The 23,047-nt window shown below is 36.4% G+C and overlaps 1 protein-coding gene across 1 annotated transcript in view; it reads right to left on the bottom strand.

The window, feature by feature from the left end:
• Nucleotides 1-20,709, bottom strand: part of LOC141488611 (2-acylglycerol O-acyltransferase 2-like) — a 33,988-nt gene extending 13,279 nt beyond the window's left edge. The window contains exons 1-2 of the mRNA XM_074188840.1: nucleotides 20,619-20,709; nucleotides 15,224-15,402 (exon numbers count right to left, since the gene is read on the bottom strand). Coding sequence (XP_074044941.1) covers nucleotides 15,224-15,402; nucleotides 20,619-20,709 — 270 coding nt within the window. The remainder of the gene's footprint in view (nucleotides 1-15,223; nucleotides 15,403-20,618) is intronic.
• Between the last annotated feature and the right edge of the window lie 2,338 nt (nucleotides 20,710-23,047).

Here is a 23,047-nt window from a genome sequence, read left to right as displayed (position 1 = left end):
CAGTTAACCGTGTCATTTCATTATTCAAGTCAACTTTTCTCTTCAAAGTTCCTGCTTTCAATCAGCAACAATGATGAAAATGCCTCTCATGTCTTACAGTTTTCTCACCTGCAAATTTATAATCCTAGAAATATTCTCTACATTTCTTTTGGTATATTATCTATCATAATATAAGAATTTTTAGGTTTGACAAGTTCCACAAAGTTCTCTTATAGGTCATATCACCATTCCCAAGAAGAGTTGTTATATAAAAATGAATTAGTGTTGTTTACTTGTACCCAGAAGGAAGAACTAGGAAGAACAAGTAGAAGTTGAAGAGAGGTCAATTTTTGATCCATATACAGAAAACCTTTCTAATTGTTAGAGCTGTTCAAATGTGGAAAAGGTTGAGTTAATTTCTATCACTAAATATCTTCAAGAAGAAGCAAGGTGACCACTTTCAGTTTTGGGGATGGAAGACAAGGATTATTATAGAAGAGAATTCTACTCTAAGATTAAACCAGATATGTTTGAGATTGTTTCAGAATCCAAGGTTCTTTGATTCTATGATAAATTCTGCTAAAATTCCTACCAATACTTTAAAGAACTCAAATGCTACCTCCTCCAAGAGTTCTCTTGTTCCTACTCCCTGTCCCCTCAAATTTTACCTCACCTGGCAATTACTACCACCACCACCATCACCCCCACCTCAATTTCACCAGAGTACTTGATTTTTATGTAAGGAAACTGGATAGCATGTTGGACAAAGGACTTGGAATCAGGAATCAGCATTCAAATTCTACCCCAGAAACTTAATATCTGTGTTACACTATCACTTAAATTACTTTTTGTCTCAATTTCCTTATCTGAAAAATGGGCATAAATAATAGCTTACAGAGTTGTGAAAATCCAAAGAGATAAAACATGTAAAGCCCTTTGCAAAACTTAAAGTGTAATAAAGCAGACAATTATTGTTATTATTATTATTATTATTATTATTATTACTTCTCTAATGCATTTCTCATGTAACATTGTATATATGTTTGTTTGATGTATCTATTTTGGTACTAGGCTGTAGAGTTTATAGGAGAATTTCCTTTTTCAACTCTAACTTACCAAAATGAATGGGATATAGTCAAAACAGTCTTCAGAAGAAAATATATAGCTGTGAAACCACATATTCACAAAATAAGAGGAAAATATATATCAATGAATTTAACATGGACTTTTTTAAATGAGGAAAGAAACTAAGTAATCTGAAAACAGGCATATTGGAAGAATTCTTTTTTTTTTTAGGTTTTTTTTTTGTAAGGCAAACGGGGTTAAGTGGCTTGCCCAAGGCCACACAGCTAGGCAATTATTAAGTGTCTGAGACCAGATTTGAACCCAGGTACTCCTGACTCCAGGGCTGGTACTTTATCCACTACGCCACCTAGCCGCCCCCGAAGAATTCTTAAAAATTAAAGAAGAAATAGATAAAATTGAAAACAGAAATATGATGAATCTGATGAACAAAATTAAGGTCTGTTGTTTTTTAAAAGATTATCCAAATCAACAAACCATTAACTAACTTGATAAATTCTATTTCCCCTTGCCTAGCACAATGCTCTAGATACAGTTACATTTTTAGTTAACATTCATTGAACTAAATTTTGTTGAATTGCAGGGTGTCCAGTCTGCTGTTCTGCCCTCCAGCTTCATCTATGAGTTTAGAGGATTCTCTGTCCCTCTACCTCAATACCATTTGAGGCTCTGAGGTAGACAGGAGAAAGCTAAGGGAAGGAGAGAGGCATGAATAAACGAAACAGAATGTCAACAGCTCTGACAAATGTCCAGCTCAGTGTGGCAGGAAAGCTATGACCAAGACTAGATTAATAAACTGTCCTCTACTGACCAGGAGCTAAAACCCTGCTGATGTGGTCTGTCTCCTGAAATAGGGGAGGGACAAAGGGGACTTGAGGTTAAGGATTGCAACCCGTTGGCTTAGATGATTAAAGTAGCCACTATTTTTACCACTGACCCTCATTTCTTTGAGAGATGATAACATTTGACAGAAGTCAGTAGAATAAGGTTTCACAGAATCAGAATGGGAAGTTCACCTAATCCATCTGCACTCACATTTACAGAGGACACAGCTAAGCCTCAGGGAGAGGATAGGACTCATTCAAGGTCACATAGTTAATAACTGCCAAGTGGGGGCTTGAAGCCAACTCTGCTGGCTTGACTCTGAGCTGTCTTGTTTTGTCCTTACCACTGACATACTTTGAAGTCTTGGGCAATGCAAAGGCTGTCAGTTTTTAACTATAAAAAAGGGTTTAACATCCTTGCTTTTTCATGAGGATCAATTAAGATAATATAGCTGAGAGTTCTTTGTAAAGTATAAAATACTATAAATAATGGTAATATAAAATTTGTGCCAGAGAAGAATCCTTAGGAACCTCTGGAGTTAGCTATCTTCAAGCATTTTGAAGGGATGTTAGGTGGAAGAAGGATTAGATGGAGGGTTAGGGATGGAGGCAAGCAAAGCAAGAGATGGGAGTGGGGGTGGGGGTGGGGCAAGGAGGAAGGGAGGGAGAGAGAGACACACAGAGAGAGAGAGAGAGAGAGAGAGAGAGAGAGAGAGAGAGAGAGAGAGAGAGAGAGAGAGAGAGAGGATGAGTGACAAACTTTCAAACTATCCTTTTAGAAAAATCACTTTGGTGGTTGAATGGAGTATGGATTGGAGCAGGGAACCTTGTAGCAGGCATACCTCCCAGCAGACTATTGTAATAGACTATTGCATGAGGTCATGAAGTTCTGCCCCAGAATGGTGACAGTGCCAGAGGAGAGAAGGGGATATATTATTTTGTGCATACATACATACATATATACAAAATATGATTATATATAACATATACTACACACCGACACACATATACATATATATATACATATATATATACATATATATGTATATATATATATATATATATATTGGGCAGATGAGAATCATCCGTACAGATATGATAATTAAGCCATAGGAGCTGATGAGATCACTGAATGAAATAGTATGAAGTGAGAAACATTGTGGGATCCTTACAGTTAGAGGGCATGAACTAGAGGAGATTTCAGCAAAGGAGAATGAGGAGTTATCAGGTGTGTAGTAAGGAGTGTAGTGCCCAGGAAGTGCCTGGGTAGAATATATGGAGATAGTACTAGACTTGTGCTCAGACATTTTTTTCCTAGGCAGTGCAGTGCAAGACCAAGGCAAGCATGTCACTCAGAAAGTACAAGGTATAAGAAACTCTATAGGAAGTACATTAAGACACAGGACTAGACCACTGCCCAGGCATCACAGTGTCCAAGTCCAGGCAATATAGCAACTAGACAGCTCAGGAAGTCCATTCCTGAGCCATAGCAGGAGAATGAGAGCAGAACAGTAAAACACCTCTAGCCCTTCAAGAGACCTGCTACAAATTAGATCTGACCTGTCTGATTCAGAATAAGAAATGGAGCTAACTCTGGGTGTGGAACTTTGTCAGAAGAAAACAGAGAAAGAATTATGGTCAAAGTCATCAGTTACCTGAGCCAAAACTGGGGAATTTCTATGGAAAGTAGCCTAATCTTAGCCATTATATCCAGGATCAAGCATGTTCAGCCCACACTTTCCCAGAGTATATTAAAGTCTGACTCATGCAAAGGCCCAAACTAGAAACTGAGATTAGAGAGGTCATAGTTTTCCCTGAGCCTACCTATCCTGAATCCATCCAGTCCAGGTTCAGCTTGTGGATTGCATTTCCAGTGAATACTTTCCTTCTTCCAACTCCCAAACCATTGTATCATCAGGACCTTATTCTTAATTAACTGTCTAAGGGGAAAGGATGACTCACATACAGCCTTCTTGAATATAGTTTCCCAGATACATTTGCATTTTAAAAAAGACTTTCAATACTTTAACTTCAAAGGAATAGATCTCTAATTACAGGTTACTCTAAAGACAGTAAAATCAAGTCACATTAAGTCAAGTCTATAACCAGTTATTAATTATATATTTTACCAGGTACTGTGCTAATTGCTAGGGATACAAAGAAGCATAAATAACAGTCCCTGCTTTTAAGGAGCTCATAGTTCAATGGGAGACAACATCTATGAATGAACAATATATGCAGGATTAATTGGAGACAGTCTTAGAGAGAAGGCACTAAGATTAAGAAGGAAAAGTGAGAGTTTAGTTGGGATTTGAAGGAAGCCAGGGAAGCTGGGAATTGGAGATGGAGGGAGAGAAAGAAAGAGAGAGAGGGGAGGGGAGGGGTAGAGGAGGGGTAGGGCAGGGGAGGGGAGGGGGTAGGGCAGGGGAGGGGAGGGGAGGGGAGGGGAGGGGAGGGGAGGGGAGGGAGGGAAGGGAAGGGAAGGGAAGGGAAGGGAAGGGAAGGGAAGGGAAGGGAAGGGAAGGGAAGGGAAGGGAAGGGAAGGGAAGGGAAGGTTCCAGGCATGGTTAGGGGGCAAAATAGGGATTTCAATTAGCCCCAGATTTTCCCTTCCATCACAGAAAGAACAATGGGGCAAGATCCTATCTATCTAACAGATTAAAGCTAAATCCCAAGAGAGAAAAGTAATTCATTCAAGATCCTACAATTAATAAATGATTTGAAACTTAGAACATGGCTATAAAGGAGGGAAATAAACCTTTGCAAAGGCAAGGCCTGGACTGCATAGGCAACATCTTGGCCAACAACAAACCAGGAATCAGACCCTAGCCCCAGCAAAATAAAAACTTGAATCTATACTCCCTATACCCCCAGGAGAAGAGCTAAAAAGACCAAAGATGAACCAAAAAACCTAAAAGAGCACTCACTACAGAGAAAGATGACAGCAAAATGTCATGTCTGAAGAAGAAAGCAGTGAAAAATCACAGGGCAAATATCAAAGCAGTCTATGAATTGGACTCAAAAACAAAATCTCATTAAAGAACTTTAAAAAGAATTTAAAATCCAAAGTAAAAGAAAAATGGAAAAATGAAATGACAGCCATGCAGGAAAATGTGAAAAGTTGACCAGTGAAATCAACTCTATTAAAAGTAAAAATAACCAACTGAAAAAGGAAACACAGAAGCTAATTGAAGAAAATCAAACCCTAAAAATTAAAATTGAACAAATAGAAACCAATGAATCTATAAGACTACAAGATTCCATCAAACAAAATACAAAGGCTGAAAAAATTGAAGAAAATGTAAAGTACCTTAGGGAAAACAAATAACCTGGAAAATAAATCCAGGATAGACAATCTATGAATCATCAGACTACCAGAAAGCTTGGACCAACAAAAGAAGGAAAACATTATGCAGGAAATTATAAGGGAAAACTGTCCAAATCTACTAAAACAAGATAACAACATAACCATTGAAAGAATACACAGAACCCCTCCAGAAAGAAACCCCAGTATAAAAACTCCAAGGGCTGTTATAGCCAAATGCCAGAACCCTCATGTAAAGGAGAGAATTTTGCAAGCAGAAAAAAAGAAAACAATTCGAATATAAAGGAAACACAATCAGATTCACACAGAACCTATCACCTTCAACAGTGAAGGATCAGAAGAACTGAAATAGCATATTTCGGTGAGCAAAGGACCTGGATTACCACCAAGAATGTACTTCTCTACAAAATTCAGCATATACTGTCAGGGAAAAAGAGGACCTCCAGAATTTTCTGACACAAAGACCAGAACTAAACAGAGAATTCAATCACCAAATACACAACTGAAGAGTTGCATAAAAAAAGGTAAAGAAAAAGGGGAAGAAAAAAAACAAAACAAAACAAATGTTGGTCAAGACCATCAAATTGTATATAACCTGAAAAAGGAAGATAATAACACTTCTAATTCTTTAGAACTTTACTTCTCTTATGATAAAGGATAGAATATAATTAAATAGAATAAAGGATATTAGTATAACTGGGTCTTATCTCTCAATTGAAGAGGTTCAAGATGACATCACCATGTTTGAGACAAAAATCCCGGAGGAAAAGCAAGGGTGTTAACTTTAAACTTAAGTGACTCATTAACCTTTGACTCATCTTAATCACACAGTACTTAGCACTTTGTATAATGAGGGTGTCAGAAACTGTAAGGACCTGTGACAATAATCATTTGTAAAGTTCTCAGTTGAGACCTCCAGAACCTCCCAGTACTTAGAATCCTTTAAGCATCATAAGCATGTCTCTGTAATTTATAATCATTTGTAAGGTTCTCAGGTAAGACCTCCAGAGCTTCCAAGTACTTAGAGATCTTTAAGATTCTTACAGTTAATTAGATCAGGGTTTAACTTAAAAAGGACTTCACTTAACAAGGCGTGAAGTACTCTGGGTGAGGAGAGGGGGAGATATAAAGTATGAAAGAAAATAGATCTGGGGGGAGGAGCAAAAATAGTTCAAGAAATGATAAGACTTTGGATGATACTTTGGTTCATAAGTATTGTGTGTACTTGAAAGATACTTGAAAAGGAGGTAAGGTAAAAATTATTATAATTTGATGCAATTTGAGTCAATGTTGCTTATCAAACAATCAAGTAAACAATCTGTATCTTGATAACAACATGAGCTTATCAAACAATAAAATAAAATAATCAAAATGTGATTGATAATACTTGATTAATGACATTAGAGTGATAAATTACACCAAGAGGCACAAAGACTTATAATTTTAGAGGGAAAGAAGGGAGAATGTGAATGTTGAATAAATTTTATTAAACAGATTTAGCCCAGTGAGGGCTAAGATATAATCCCATTTAGGTTTAAAAATCTAACTTAATCTACAGGGAGGTGGGACTGGGAAAGGGAAAGATAAGGGAAGAAGGGAGGAATAAAAGGTAAGGGAAAGTATAAATGAAAATAAACTGAAAGTTTAATTTTTAAAAGAAAAGTCAAAGGGGAAAGGTAGTAAAATTTTGGTGAGGAGGAATAAGAGAAAAGGAAACAAAAATATAAATGGAAGAAGATAGCATGGAGGGAAATACAGAATTAGTAATCTTAACAGTACATGTGAATGGGATGCACTGTCCTATAAAAGAGAAGCAGATAGCAGAATGGACTAAAAACCAGAATCCTACCATATGTTTTTTACAAGAAACATTTAAAGCAGAGAGATACACACAGGATAAAGGTAAAAGGTTGGAGCAAAAAATATTATGCCTCAACTGAAATAAAAAAAATCTGGGGTAGCAATCCTAATCTCAGACAAAATAAAAGCAAAAATCAATCTCATTAATAGAGATAAGGAAGGAAACTACATCTTCTTAAAAGGCACCATTGGTAATGAAGCTATATCATTACTAAATATGTATGTACCTGGTGGTATAGCATCCAAATTCCTAGAGGAAAAGCTGAGTGAATTGCAAGGAGACACAGACAGCAAAACTTTAATAATGGGAGACCTCAATTTCCCTCTCTCAGAACTAGATAAATCTAACAACAAAATAAATAAGAAGGAAGTTAAGAAGGTGAATGTAATCTAAGAAAACCTAGATATGATAGGCCTCTGGAGAAAACTTAATGAGGGTAGAAAAGAATATATCTTTTTCATGGCAATGCTTGGCACCTTCACCAAAATTGACCATGTACTAGGGCACAAAAACCTTATAATCAAATGCAGAAAGACAGAAATGATAAATACACACTTCTCAGACCATGATGCAATAAAAATTACACATAATAGTCAAGGAGAGATAAACCAAGAATTAACTGGAAATTAAATAACTTTATCTTAAATAATGGGTGGATCAAACAGCAAATAATAGAAATAATCAATAATTATATACAAGAAAATGATAATAATGAGACATCATACCAGAATTTATGGGATGCAGCCAAGGAAGTTTTGAGGGAAAACTTTATATCTCTAAATTCCTAAATAAATAAAATAGAGAAAGAGGAGATCAATAAATTGGGTATGCAACTAAAAAAGCCAGGAAAAAGAAAAATTAAACAACCCCAATTAAATGCCAAACTAGAAATTCTGAAAATCAAGGGAGAGATTAATAAAATTGAAAGCAAGAAAACTATTGATTTCATAAATAAAACTAATAGTTGGTTTTATGAAAAAGTCTATAAAAGAGACAAACTTTTGGTTAAACTGATTTAAAAAAAGAAAGAAGATAACCAAATTACCAGTATCAAAAATGAAAAGGGTGAACTAATCACCAATGAGGAGGAAATTAAAGAGATAATTCAGAACTACTTTGCCAAACTGTATGCCAATAAATTGGATAACTTGAGTGAAATGGATGAGTATTTACAAAAATACAAACTGCCCAGACTAACAGAAGAGGAAATAAATTACTTAACCCCATTTAAGAAAAAAGAAATTGAAGAAATAATCAATAAACTCCCTAAGAAAAAGTCTCCAGGTCCAGATGGATTTACAAGTGAATTCTACCAAACATTTAAGGAACAATTAATTCCTATTCTTCATAAACTATTTTAAAAAATAGGAGAGGAAAGAGTTCTGACAAACTCGTTTTATTACACCAACATGGTGCTGATACTTAAAGCAGGAAGAATCAAAGAGAAAGAAAATTATAAACCAACCTCCCTAATGTATATTGATGTAAAAATCTTAAATAAAATTTTAGCAATGAGACTACTGCAAGTTATTATCAGGATAATATACCATGATCAAGTTGGATTCATACCAGGCAGGCAGGGATGTTTCAACATTGGGAAAACACTCAACATAAATATATCAATAGTAAAAATAACAGAAATCATATAATTATCTCAATAGATGCTGAAAAAGTCTTTAATAAAATGCAACATCCATTCCTATTAAAACACTAGAAAGTTTAGGAATAAATGGAGTCTTCCTTAAAATAATAAATAGTATCTATCTAAAACCTTCAACAAATAATATATGTAATGGGAATAAACTTGGAGCATTTCCAATAAATTCAGAAGTGAAACAAGGATGCCTATTATCACCATTACTATTCATTAAAAGGAATTGAAGGAATCAGAATTGGCAATAAGGAAGCAAAACTTTCAATCTTTGCAGATTATATGATGGTATACCTAGAGAACCCAAGAAAATCATCCTAAAAACCCCTTGAAACAATTAACAAACTTGGCAAAGTAGCAGGATATAAAATAAACCCACATAAATCATCAGTATTTCCATATATGAACAACAAAGCTCAAGAGCAAGAGATAGAGAAATTCCATTTAAAATAACTATAGACAACATTAAATACTTGGGAATCTCCTCCTAGAAACTGTATGATCACAATTATAAAGCACTCCTCACCCAAATAAAGTGAAATCTAAATAATTGGGAAAATGTCAAATGCTCATGGTTAGGTCAAGCTAATATAATAAAAATGACAATTCTACCCAAATTAAATTACTTATTTTGTGCCACACCAATCAAACTACCAAATAACTACTTTACTGAGCTAGAAAAAATAGTAACAAAATTCATCTGGAGCAACAAAAGGTCAAGAATAACAAGGAAACTGATGAAAATTATCTAAAACTATACTATAAAGTAGTACTCATCAAAACTTGCCTGGTACTGATTAAGAAATAGAGTAATGGATCAGTGGATTAGGACATGTTCAGAAGAAACTGAAGCAAATGACTGCAGCAATTTACTGTTTGACAAACTGAAAGACATCAGCTTCTGGGCTAAGAACTCACTATTTGTCAAAGTATTGGGAAAACTGGAAAATACTATGGCAAAAACTAGGCATAGATCCACATCTCACACCCTATACCAAAATAAGGGCAAAATGGGTACAGGATTTAGACATAAAGAGCAATACCATTGATAAATTAACAGACCAAGAAATACTCTGTCTATCAGAGCTATGGAAAAGGGATAAATATTTGACCAAACAAGAATTAGAGTACATTATAAACTGCAAAATGAATGATTTGACTATATTAAGTTAAAAAGTTTTACACTAACAAAATCAATGTTGCCAAAATTAGAAGAAAAAGCAGAATGCTGGGCAACAATCTTCACAACCAGGAGTTCTGATAAAGCTCTCATTTCTAAATATATAGAGAATTGCATCAAATTTATAAGATAAGTTATTCCCCAATTAATAAATGGTCAAATAATATGAAGAAGTTAAAGCTATATATAATCATATGAAAAAAATGCTCCAAATAGCTATTGATTAGAGAAATTCAAGTTAAAATAACAATGAAGTATCATCTCACACCTATTAGATTAGCCAAGATTAGAAAAAAGAAAGATGATCAATGTTGGAGAGATTGTGAGAGTATTGGGACATTGATGCATTACTGGTGGAGTTGTGAACAGATCCAACCTTTCTGGAGAGCATTATGGAACTATGCCCAAAGAGCAATAAAACTGTTTATACCCTTTGATTCAGAAATTACAATTCTAGGTCTATGTTGAGAGGAAATTATAAAAAAAATGGGAAAAGTCCTATATGTTCCAAAATATTCATAGCAGCTCTTTTTGTCTTGGCAAAGAATTAGAAATTGAGGGTATGCCCATCAATTGGGGAATGGCTAAACAAGTTATGGTATATGAATACTATGGAATCCTATTGTATTGTCCTATAAGAAACAATAAATGGCTGGACTCTAGAGAAGCATGGAATGACTTGTGGGATCTGATGCTGAGTGAAGTGAGTAGAACCAAAAGAACAATGACAACAACATTTTTGAGATGAATAACCCTGATGGAAGCAGCTGCTCTCAGCAGTCCAGATAGCTAGGACAACTGTATTAGACTGGCTATGGACAATGCTATTTCCATCCAGAGGAAGAAAAAACACACAGAAAAAAACCCAACCCTTCCGAATCTGATGAACACATTATAAAAATGATCTCTTATGTATCTCTTTCCCTTGATCCTAATTGCTCATGCTGAAAATTACTAATTTGTAAACCTGTTCATCAAAATATATATGTAAAATGCTAACCTGACTGTTCCCTGCTGAGGGAATGGGAATGAGAAGGGAGGGGTGCAGAGACATTTTGTAACTTAGAAATATGCATTTGCATTTGGGTGAAAATAATAAATAAATTTTTAAAAAAGAATTCTTAGAGAGCAACTTAACCGTCCCAAAACATTTGAATAAAGAAAATAAGACATTAATTTGAGAAACTCATAGCACAAGATGATTCTGTACTTACTAGAAACTATGGACAGGAATGAAATAATATATTCCTTTAAAGAAGCAAGCTCAACTAGATAATATAGAAAACAGATCAGAAATCTGATAATAGTGATAGGATATTATAACAGAGGGATTCAAGATCATTTCTGGAGTTCTCACTCTGCTCATAACAGATGACAAATTGTTGGCAGGCTTTTAGTATGATTTTGCTTTTCAAAAGAATAGCTAGAATTAATAGTCTGGGTCTAATTCTGACCAAGAAGAGGCAAAATAGAAATGAGGGAAAATATGATCATTCCATGTGTTTCCAAATTCCATGAATTTATGATAGGTAAGGAGGAAAAAAAACAGGGATAGATGCACACTCTAGATTTTGAGAGAATTGAGTTTCAAGTAATCTAGATTGGGTAGAATAACATTCTAGAGATGAAGTAAACCTATGAATGACTTTAAGATTGGAAGGGTTTTTTTTAGGTTTTTTTTTTTGCAAGGCAAATGGGGTTAAGTGGCTTGCCCAAGGCCACACAGCTAGGTAATTATTAAGTGTTTGAGACTGGATTTGAACCCAGGTACTCCTGACTCCAGGGCCCGTGCTTTATCCACTGTGCTACCTAGCCACCCCTTTAGATTGGAAGTTTTGACAACAAAAATTATTCTAGTGAAAGAGGAAACATCTAATGAAACATAGATGGATAGGATATTCATTGATCACCTTATATTTCAAAGGCATCTAGAGAAGATGGAAGCAATGACAAATATCTTAAAACAAATACAAGAGTGAAAATGTTAAGAGAAATGTCAGAAGTCCTGACCACAAAAAGATTAAAGAAGACACTTGAGTTGCAAAAAATGGTGTAGCTACATTTCATACATTGAAATTCATTTGCTTGGCATTAAAAGTTTTAAAACAAACAACAAAAAGGAACAAGCTCATATAGATCCCTAAAAGTCCCTTAGAAAAGCTCAGCACCATTCCTATTCCATGCCACCTTACAGAGTACCCTTTCTCTGAATTTTTTTCTTTCCTCCTTAACCCTCTCCACTTCCCATTTTCTCTATTCCTGTAGAGGGCAATTCCTTCTTCTCAGTCCCTTAGTTTCCTCACCTGTAAATAGACAACTCATGGGATGAATGTGAAAATCAAATGAAAAAGTAAGGGGATTTCTGAGGTCCAGCTTTAAATATAGACAAAATGCTTTGTGAAAATTAAAGGACTGTGTCATAGCAACAGTAACTAGTAGCTAGCATCTGTGTAGTGTTTTAAAGTTTGCAAATCTTTGGTCTTCACAACAGTCCCAGAAATGGGTGATATTATTACCTCCATTTTACAATGGAGGAAACTGATGAGACAGATGGAGGTAAAATGACTTGCCCAGCATTACTCAACTGGGACAGGATTTGAGCTTTCATTTTCCTAAGACCAGCACTCTCTCAGGAAAAACTGGTTATCATTCATATCCTTTTTTATGGTTAAAGGTCACACAGAATCAGTGTCAGGGAGGGGGTTAGATACCAGTTCTGATGAATCAGCTCAGAGTTGCTTGACCTTCCACTAAGATGGAAAGAGGAATACCATCCCCTTCACCTATTCCCTCTTACATCTTCTCATTGATTCACAAAGGTCAGTAGAAAACTATCAAAAGATCCATTTGTTTGCCAGATTTCCTCCCAACCATAATGCCAGCCCCTGAAGGTCTCTCCCAGAAATGGGGATCTCAAGTAAACCAAAATGTAATGTTCATCTGCCCTCTGCTGACCATCTTCTAGTACTGCCCTCACTGCTCCCCGAATTGGACTGAGGGATGATTTTGTAAGGGACCCTCACTGAATATTCTCAGAATGTCCGGAAATCTTGTTTTCCAGAGTCTTTGGGATCAGCTCAAGGGGTGCTATAGCTTAATTTCCAACCATCCTTCAACAGGCAGGGGGCCCCAGGCATGGTTCCTGTCCTGGTTTGTTTTCTCACCTAAAACAACTAGATTGGAAATCAGAGGTCCCAGGTTCTCTGATCCCAGATCTGTCACATTCTCACCTGTGCGAATCTAAGCATGGCTCCCAAACTTCAGAGATATCCTAGAGTCATACTAGTTCTTCTCGAAGTTCTCCAGGTTAGGAGAAACTGAGACAGGTCAGATCATTTATTTAGTATTAGAGAATTTGCCTTCAAATCCCAGTTATGATACTTCATACAGGAGGTCATTTTATTTCTTGGAGGAGTGAGGGGGGACAGTTAGACTAGATGATCTCCAACGTCCTTTCCAACTAATTATAAATCCCTGGATTTAAAGCTCTTCAGAGCCACCATGCTCTAGCCTCTTTCTAGGCTGATAATGATACATTATTTCTCTTTACATATGCCCCAGTGTTTTCAGTCAAAAAAGTCTATACAAAGCATTTCATTTCCTACATTTATATTTTAGAAGTAGTTGATATCATAAATATCATGATATCATATGAAATCATATGCCTTAATAGAGGCAGTTAATTGTTAGAGGAAGTTAAGTGGTTAAAATGCTGAACCTGGAATGAGGAAAAAAGACCTGAATGGAAACCTAGCCTCAGATACTTAATAGCTGTGCAACTTTGGGCAAGTCACTTAACTTCTGTTTGCTTCAGTTTCTTCAACTGTAAAATGTAGATAACAATAATATATACTTCCTAGAATTGCTGGGAATCAAAGGAGATAATATTTGTAAAAATTGCATCCAGGACAGCTAGATGGCATAGTAGACAGAATGCTGACTGAAGTCAGGAGGACCTGAATTCAAATTTAACCTCAGATATGTTGGTATATAATAGGCCCTATATAAATGCTTATCCTCCAGTTCCTTTGGTAAATTCACACAGGTTGTGCCCGTGCCTGGAATGTATTCCTTCCTTAGTACTGCCCCTTAGTATCCCTAATCCCTTCCAAGGTTCAGCTCAAATACCACCTTTTTCAAGAGTTCTGATTCCCTCAATGATTAGTCTCTACCACCACCTCCATCCCCAAACCCTTTGTGGTATTGTAAATTTATTTTTCAGAATGAAGATATTCTGTATTTACTGATATGTGCACATCTTGTATACAGGGAAATATAAGCATCTTGAGATCAGGGAGGGTCTCAGAATTATATTTGTTTTATCAGTTGCAACAATGCTAAAGAATGCACATTTCTGTGTGGACCACTGGATGTTTCCATCTACTCTCTCACTTTTTTTCAGGAGATTGCTCCTTCAATCTTGAAAACATTCAGTTCCTCCTTCTCTACTTGTTATATTTCTGCTGTTTATGAACATGCCCACAACTATCCCAACCAACTTTACAAAGTCCTTACCTGATCTGACCATCTCTACTAGTTAGTATTTCATCTCTCTCTCTCTCTCTCTCTCTCTCTCTCTCTCTCTCTCTCTCTCTCTCCATCCAATCTAAACTTTTTGAGGAGAGATGTTAACACTAGGTGTTTCCAATACCTTCTTCTCTCATTCACTTCTAAACTCTCCAATCTGGTTTCCAACCTCATCATTCAATTGAAATCACTCTTTCTAATGATCTTTTAAAAATTACTTAATTTTGTGTTTATATTAACAAGTATATAACATCACAGAAGATCATAGTTGAAAGAGTTTTAGACTTGAAGTAATTCAACCTTTTCTTTTGATAAGAAATTAAACTGAAGCCTAGGGAAGGAAGTACCTTGTCCAAGATTACTTAGCAAGTTAGTGGCCAGGCTACAGGTCTCCTGCCACTCACCCCAATCACCTCTCTCATAATATTAGCTTATTTAGGGGGTGTCTTAAGGAGTTACAAAATGCTACCCTCACAGTCTTGTAAGGTAACTGAAGCTCTAAGAGGTGAAAAGACCGGTCCAATTTCAACATAACTAGGAAATGTGACAGATGAGATTTGAATTTAGGTCTTCAGGCCTGTCAGAATTTTCTGGAGACAAGCTGCTTTTTTGATGTTCAGTTCCTTGTCCCTGGAGATCTTTAAGCAGAGTCCGAATTCCTTCATTGACCTAGACTCTGATGTTCAAAGGTCTTTTTCCACTCTTACCTTGAATTCCAGTGCTCTTTCCACTTACCATGAAGTCCCTTATGGCAATAGCTCATCATTTCCTAACTCCCCATTGAGCCACTTACTGAGATAGGAAAGTAGTCTGCCAGGTACTTCCACATGCACCATTGCTTCATGGTCTTGGTCTGCCTCCCACCTTTCCTTGGTGTGTCTCTGTCCAGGTACCACCAGGCTGAGTAGAGGATGCTGAGGAGCCAAAATCGGGTGAAAAAGAGGCTAATGAAGATGATTGTACAGACTGGGCCTGGGGAAGAATATATGCAATGCAGTCAGTCAGGTGAGACTCAGGATGGAGTACATACTCCAAATGAATCAGACTGCCATTTTGGGGTAATGATCTTACTGGAAACTTTACAAAGAGACTGGATGACCTCATCAAGAAGAGGAGATTCCTGCATTGGATGGGAGGGTATACTAGAATAAATATAAGGTTACAAACTCTGACATTTTATGTTTCAAGATCCCTTCTAATCTAAGAACTAGCCTCTGTTTTAAAATACTTGTAAATTTTGACTGTCTTCTAAGGGTCCTCCCAGCTCTGACATTCTATATTCTAAGATCCCTCTCAGTTCTGACATTCTATGTTGTAAGATCCATTTGAAATCATATATTTCATATTCTAAGGTTGTTCCCAGTCTGACATTCTATATGCTAAAGATATATATATATATATAAAGATATGTACAAAGCATCTATATAGAGAGGTTGGAGAAAGAAATAGCACATCACTCTAGAACCTTGGTCAAGAACATTAAAAATAGGGTCATAAAGAGTTGGACACCACTGAAATGAAAGAACAGCAGTAACATATATAGATGTAGATATATCTATGGCTAGATTGCTATCTAGATACAACTATGTCTCTAGATTTATCTACATATATCCATATCAAATTGTACATATATAGATATAAATATAGTTATAACACATATATTTATATATATTTAAAATATATTTTATATATTATATTTATATACATTTTTAAAATATATTTTTATATATTTATATATACACATATATTTAAAAACATATTTCTACATTTACATATTACACAGATATATATAATAAATATACATATCTATATATAACTTTGTAGACTCAGTCCTTGACCTTAAAGTATATTATTAAAAATTTATCTTGTGATTCTCTGACACCAGTTATTTCCCATCTCTTTCCTATACATTTGGTCTCTCCTTCCCAAGTGTGTTTCCCTCTCCTTTGTCTATTTTCTAGTCCTCTAATTAATTTCATAGCATAATAATTTTGATGCTAGTGGTGAGATACAAAACAATTTTAACTTCCTGAGAGTTGTATAATAAACCAAGCAATGAACAAAAAATAATTAATCACATACTGGATGCCAAGTACCTAGAGGAGATATGATCCTTTTCTCCTATGGAATTTAGTCAAAATGAGATCTCTTTGTCTCTACCTCTGTCTGTCTCTGTCCAACTGTCTCTCTCACACACACAAAACTTCATTAATATGATAAGGTACTCTCTCTATACACACACACACGCACACACACACACACACACACACACATACACACACACACAGCCTAGGAAAAATATTGTTGCTGATGAAAAGGAGGAAATCATGGAAGACTTCATGAAGGAGGTAAAATTTGAGTTGTGCTCCTAAAGAAGAAGAGAGAGAACAGATATTTTAGAAATAGGGAATGGAATTGGGATGCTAAAAAGAAGGGGAAGCAAAGGAGTGGGTTGGCAGAGAATTTGTGTAGATTTGTTAGAACACAGTTGAGTAGGTATAAAAGACAAGGTAGGAACGGTGGAGCTATGTGGCACAGTGAATAGAACAATGACTCTGGAGTCATGCAGATCTGAGTTCAAATCCAGATTTAAACACTTGCCATTAGCTGGGTGACCATGGGTAAAGGAAAGACTGGAAAGATAGGTAACACTGGAGTGAAGGGCTCTAACTAGTGGGCAGAGGAATTTGGACTTCCCTCAGAATGCAATAGGAAAGCACAGAAGACATTTGACCAAAAAATCTTTTCTTTTTAATCCCATAAACTCCTGCTCTGTCTTCTCTACAACCTGGCAAATACTCTTGTCCCTTCAAGACCTTCTTTCCTTGTGGCTCAAGCTACCTGACCTCTGAAGCTACCTCTTTTCTGACTGTTGAGTACCATTATGAAACTCTCTTATCCTCCTCTCCCTCCTCCCCCCACTCCCCTCTCCTTCTCTTCTTCCCCCTTCCTCCTCCTCCTCTTCTCCCTCCTCCTTCTCTTTGTCCTTTTCCCAAATAAAATGGGGACCTTTGGGGGAGTTGAAGACTGAACAGGAAACTTGAGTCAATCAATCCATCCATCAATAAGTATTTACGGGTGGCTAGGTGGTGCAGTGAATAGAGCACTGGCTCTGGAGTCAGGAGTACCTGAGTTCAAATCCAGCCTCAGACACTTAATAATTACCTAGCTGTTGCCTTGCAAGAAAAACCCCTAAAAAAATAAGTATTTACATGTCTACTATGTGCCAGGCACATCTTCCCTTCTACATGCTGGACTCTCCTGCTTTTTTCACCTCCCTTCCTTCTTTTTCTCTTTCTTCTTTACTTTCTTCTTCCCTTATTTCTTCCCTTTTTGGCTTTGCTTTCTTTTTATTCTTCTTATTCCTTTCTTTTCTCTTCCTAATTCTCTATCTCTTCCTCCATATCCTCCTCTTCTATTTTTTCCTTCTTCATTCTCCTTTTTCTCTCTCTCTCTTCTCCATTGCATCTTCCTTTATCTTCATCCTCTACCTTTTTTCTTGCTTTTCCTTCCTTCCCCTCCCCTTTCTTTCCCTTCTCCCATTCTTTTTTCTCCTTCATCTACCTATTGATTTCTTCCTTCTCCTCGCTTTAATCCTCCTCCTCCAAGTGTCAGGGAATAGCCCCATATCCCAAATTCTAGACTAGTCTCCCACCTAGAGAAGAAGGATCAAGCTGCTGGAGGAACACCTCAAGAGCTATCTTTCTTTTCAGAGAGAATGCAATGACACTTAAAAGAATGACAGAAGAGAAGGAGAAAACAGGGAGGAATAAGAAACTTAAGTTCCTAGGACAGGAGGCAGAAGGTTGAAAGAATGAAATGTAGAAAAGAAAGGGACAAAAGATCACAGAGGTTTTTGATGATAGATTTCAGTTTAAGATAAGGAAAAACTAGCTTATATACAATAGTAATAACAATTGAGTTCATGCACATTTTCTCATTTGAGGGTCATGATAACCTTATGAGTTAAGCTCTACAAGGATTATCCCATTTTGAGAAAGCTGAGGCTCAGAGAGGCAAAAAAAAAATGAACTAGTGGAAGAACTAGGACTCAAAACTAGGTCATTCTGATGGCAAGCTCAACCTTCTAGTCCCCAGGTCATGTTGCCTGCTGAAAAATAAGATCTGATAGTCATATAATGTTTTAAAGCTTACAAAGTTATATAGCTTGCTTAATTTAATTCTTTTAAGAACCCTGTATAGCAAGTGATATAGGCATTTGTATCATTAACCTGATAGTGTGAATTCAAAAAACTGAGCTTTAAAGAGATATACCAACTCCCTTATAGTCTCACAGTTGAATACCTACATCAGCATTTGAACTTACATCTCTCCTGAATCCACATTCATTCCTCTTTTAATTCTACCATACTGGCCTTTTGAAATCAGACCTGTCTCCAGGTGGAAGGCACTGAGATGGAAGATAGTGAGCTTCCCTTTACTAGAGGTATTCAGGAATAGGCTGGATAATCACTTATAAAGGAAATTATAGTAGATATTTCTTTTCAGGCAGGAACTGTACTGGATGATCTATGGATCTCTACTGACTCATATTCTGTGATACTAGGGCCCTGGAAATAGAGATGGACTGGGCAAAGGAACTAATGGAGTACAGAATCTCAACTCTGAAAAGAAGTTGTTAGTCTAACCTGTAGCTAAAGAGTATCATCAGGAAGTGATCATATAGCCTCCAACTAAAGACCTCCACTGACAGAAAAGCTACGACCTTCCCCTGTTCCACTATGGGACAACTATTAGGGATTTCTTGCATAAATTCTAAATCTACCTTTTGGGAACTCCCACTCTCTGACCCTACTTTTGCTCTCCAGAACAAATTCCCCTTTTCTTTGATAACTCTTCAAATACTTGAAGACTTCATTTGTGTGATTCAAGTCTTCTCTTCAGGAAATATATATATTCAGATCCTCCTAGATCCTTTCTGTTCAATTTGGCCACTCTTCTCTGGATTTTCCAATTGATCAATAGCTTTCTAAAATGTGATGCTCCAAAGTGAACCCAGTATACTCCAAATGTAGTCTGACCAGAGAAGGGCGTAGTGGGACAATCACTAATCCTAGGCACTATGGCTTCCTTAATGCAACTGAAGATCATATTAACTGTTTTCTCTACCATGTCACACAATTCACCTCTATTGATCTAAATGTCTCCCTAAAGACCTCAAACCTTTTTCAAGTTTCTGTCTAGCTCTCTTTTCCCCTGTCCTATATTCGAACAGGTGCAAGATTTTATACATCCTTTCTAAAAAAGCTTTGTCTTACGGGATTCAGTTTATTATTACAATCTAGAAAATGATCATTTTAAAATCCTATAAGCCAACTACTTAGTTCTCCCTCCTAACCTTGAACTACTTTCAAATTGGATAAGCTTGTCACTTCTCTTTCCAAATCATTGATAAAATGCTGAATCCCACAGGGGTAAAGGGACATCCCCTGGAAGCTGCACTAAATGGTCTTTCCATGTTTCCTCTTCTTTTCTTTCTTCCTTCTCCGCTTCATCATTACCAGAACCTAGAGGAAGAAATTAAATGGCAGGAGGATCTCCCAGACTTCCACTCTCTACCAGACTATCTTCTCTCTTTCATTAACAGCTTTAATCCTTCCTCCAACCTTTAATGAGCTTTCAGAATTTCCTCTGAACTCCCTCAACCTTTAGGGCTAGAAGGTACCTTAAGGATCATCGAGTACAGCTGCCTAATTTTACTGAAGAGAAAACTGAGACCAGGAAGGGATAGGTGCCTTGTCCATTCTACTGTCTACTAAACAGTAGAAAATGACAAAGCTAGGACTACTTATCTCTTGATCCTTTTACCCCAGGCTTTCTTACTCTCTTTCCATTCCCATTCATTTCTAGGAAGGAGGCGGGGGAAGAGGCTCTAGGCAAAAGGTCCATCAAATTAATTTCCAATACTAGTCTCTTCTATGCTTCTCTCCTCTTTATCCTGTTTCTTCTCCCCTAGAACCCTGGAAGAGAAAGGGGTGGGCTGCCCAAGTTTGGGAACACAGGAATCAGGGAGAGACAGAGAAAGAGGGATAGAGGCAAACAGTGGGAGAGGAGAGGAGGGGAGGGGATGGGAGGGGAGGGCAGGAGACAGGAAGACTGAGAGAACAAAGACAGAGACAGAGAAGGAGAGACAGAGACAGACAGTTATCTGGACAGGACTTCCTTACTCAAGACTAGGAAACCCAAGATCCATACAATCACAGCCAACGTCTGCAAGCACGGTTCCTGCGGCACCAAGAGAGAAACATAGGAAACCATCTTTCCACCAGTGCTGAGTTGGAAGCTGTTCCAAGTGCTCCTCTGCTGTTGGAACTTAAGTGCTAGGACTCATTCCAAAGAGCCTGATTGGACTCCACCCAGGCTGACCTGGCCAATCTTTGTTTTGGCTTTGGATCACAAGCTGACTTCATATCCTCACATAAACCTAACACAATAAATGAGTAGATATTCCTAGTAATTTCCAGGTTGTTTTACAGAACAGGAAACTGAGGCTAATAGGTGAAATGGTTTATCCAAAGTAACATAGTAAACAGGTGCAAAACAAAGAGCACTATGTTCTGAGAAAAGCAGAGAAAAACTAAGTAGTTGGAAGACTGGGTTCAAATCCTATTTTAAAGTTCTTGGGCAAGTCAATTAATTTTTCTGGATCTCAACTCAGTTATAAAATGAAGGTCTTGTTAATAGATGCTCTTTATACATAATCTAGATGAATAAATATTGAAATGTTCACTTGTAATATCAGAAATCTTCATTTTTAAGACATAATGAGAATAGTAATAAGTTGGAACTTTTATTTCCCTTTGTAACAAGTTGGGAGTGGGGACAGTTTGTTTCTATTTGAGACTTGGGTTCTTAACCTGGAGTCAGCAAACTTAATAAAAAATTCAATAACTCTATCTCAATATAATTGGCTTCATTTGAATTCTGTATATTTTATTTTATGCCAAAGGAGTTTATGACATAAAAAGTTGATGAATCTCTATTTTAAGTACTGTTCCATGAAACCTATTGGCTTAAAGGATGAGAACCTCATTTCAAAGGATAATATAAATTCCCCTTTTTTGGTTTGCTTTAGGCTTAAGTCAGGATTTCTGAATTGGGACATAAATACGCATGTTAAAGGAATATGATTTGTTAAATATTTTTAAAATTTTATCTGATTTATTAAATATTATCTGATGTAAATCACTTGTCTTATTTTATTCCTTATGTGCTGATACATGGCAAATTCTAAGATTATATAAGATCATAAATCTAAAAGTTAGAAGAGCCTTCAGAGAAGATCTAGTATGGTTTCCTCTTTTTACAAATTGGGAAATTGAAGTCCTGTGAGGTTAAATAGCTTTCCAGAATCATATAAATAATGTCAGAGGCAAACCCAGGTCCTCAAACTTCAGAGACAATGACTTTTTAACTGAGAATATGGAAATATGTATGGTCCCCTCTACAATTTTTGTCCTTTCATTCTAGATAAGGGGTACAGGAAGGTTTACTAAAAGCTAACCAAAAGAGATTGGGAACACTGGTGAAGGTATTATATTTACATTTTTGTTCTTAATTTCTCTTTGCTACAGGAAGACCCTCCCATTTATGAAAACTTATACTTGCTTAGGAATGCAATCTCAATCTACCTTCTTTGTGATAGCGATTCCTGAATGGGTGTCATTGTTTCTTCTTCCTTTCCTATGCCTTAATAGCTTTGAAAAAGGGAATGGAAAATTCACCAAAATTAACTATAAAGGATATATGTAGAAAGATGCTTTCTATATCCAGAGAAAGAACTGATAAATAGATATATACAACAATTTTATATATGTGTATGTGTGTATACCTATTTATATCTAATAGTAGCCATTTCTAAGGTGGGATGAGGGAAAAGAAAAAAAGAAATTTGCATAATAATTCTGTTGCATAATGGATTTGCAGTTGCAAGTGCAATCATTTTTTTCATTGTAATACATTATGGAAATGCTTATTTTATTCCATTAATGAAAAAATAAAATGATCTTTTAAAGAAAGAATATGTCTCTTTCTTCAAGGACCTAAGTCTTTCACCAAATTTCACCAGCATTAATCATATAAGCATGAATGGGTCCTAGATTTTTATATATAAAGCAGAGGATAAAATGATAGTAATGACAGGATAATAAGCAATGGATGGAAAAGTTTGTTGGGGGTGGTTTGCATTGTCAGATGCAGAAGCATAGTCATTCCCCATGTCTTTAACTCTTTTCCTTCATAAAAAGAAAAAAAGAGTTGGGCAGTTAATAGGAACTATAAGAGTAGAGACAAGGGTTTGCATTTGCATTGTCTCACCAATTGAATTTTTTTATTTCACATTTATTTATTTTACTTTTTTTTGTTTGGTTTTTGAAAAGCAATGAGGTTAAGTAATTTGCCCAAGGTCACACAGTTAGGTAACTATTAAGTGTCTGAGGCCACATTTGAACTCAGGTCTTCCTGACTCCAGGGCCTGTACTCTATCCATTGTACTACCTAACTGCGCCATTTTATCAACTTTAAATACTCTCCTTGACACCTCATCAGTTTGTTGCATGGCCCATTAAAATCTCAGAAGAAAGGAGTAGGGCATCCA

This window comes from Macrotis lagotis, chromosome 1, assembly GCF_037893015.1.
Source record: "Macrotis lagotis isolate mMagLag1 chromosome 1, bilby.v1.9.chrom.fasta, whole genome shotgun sequence".
Classification (NCBI taxonomy): domain Eukaryota; kingdom Metazoa; phylum Chordata; class Mammalia; order Peramelemorphia; family Peramelidae; genus Macrotis; species Macrotis lagotis.
This window is presented reverse-complemented; position numbering and strand designations above follow the sequence as displayed.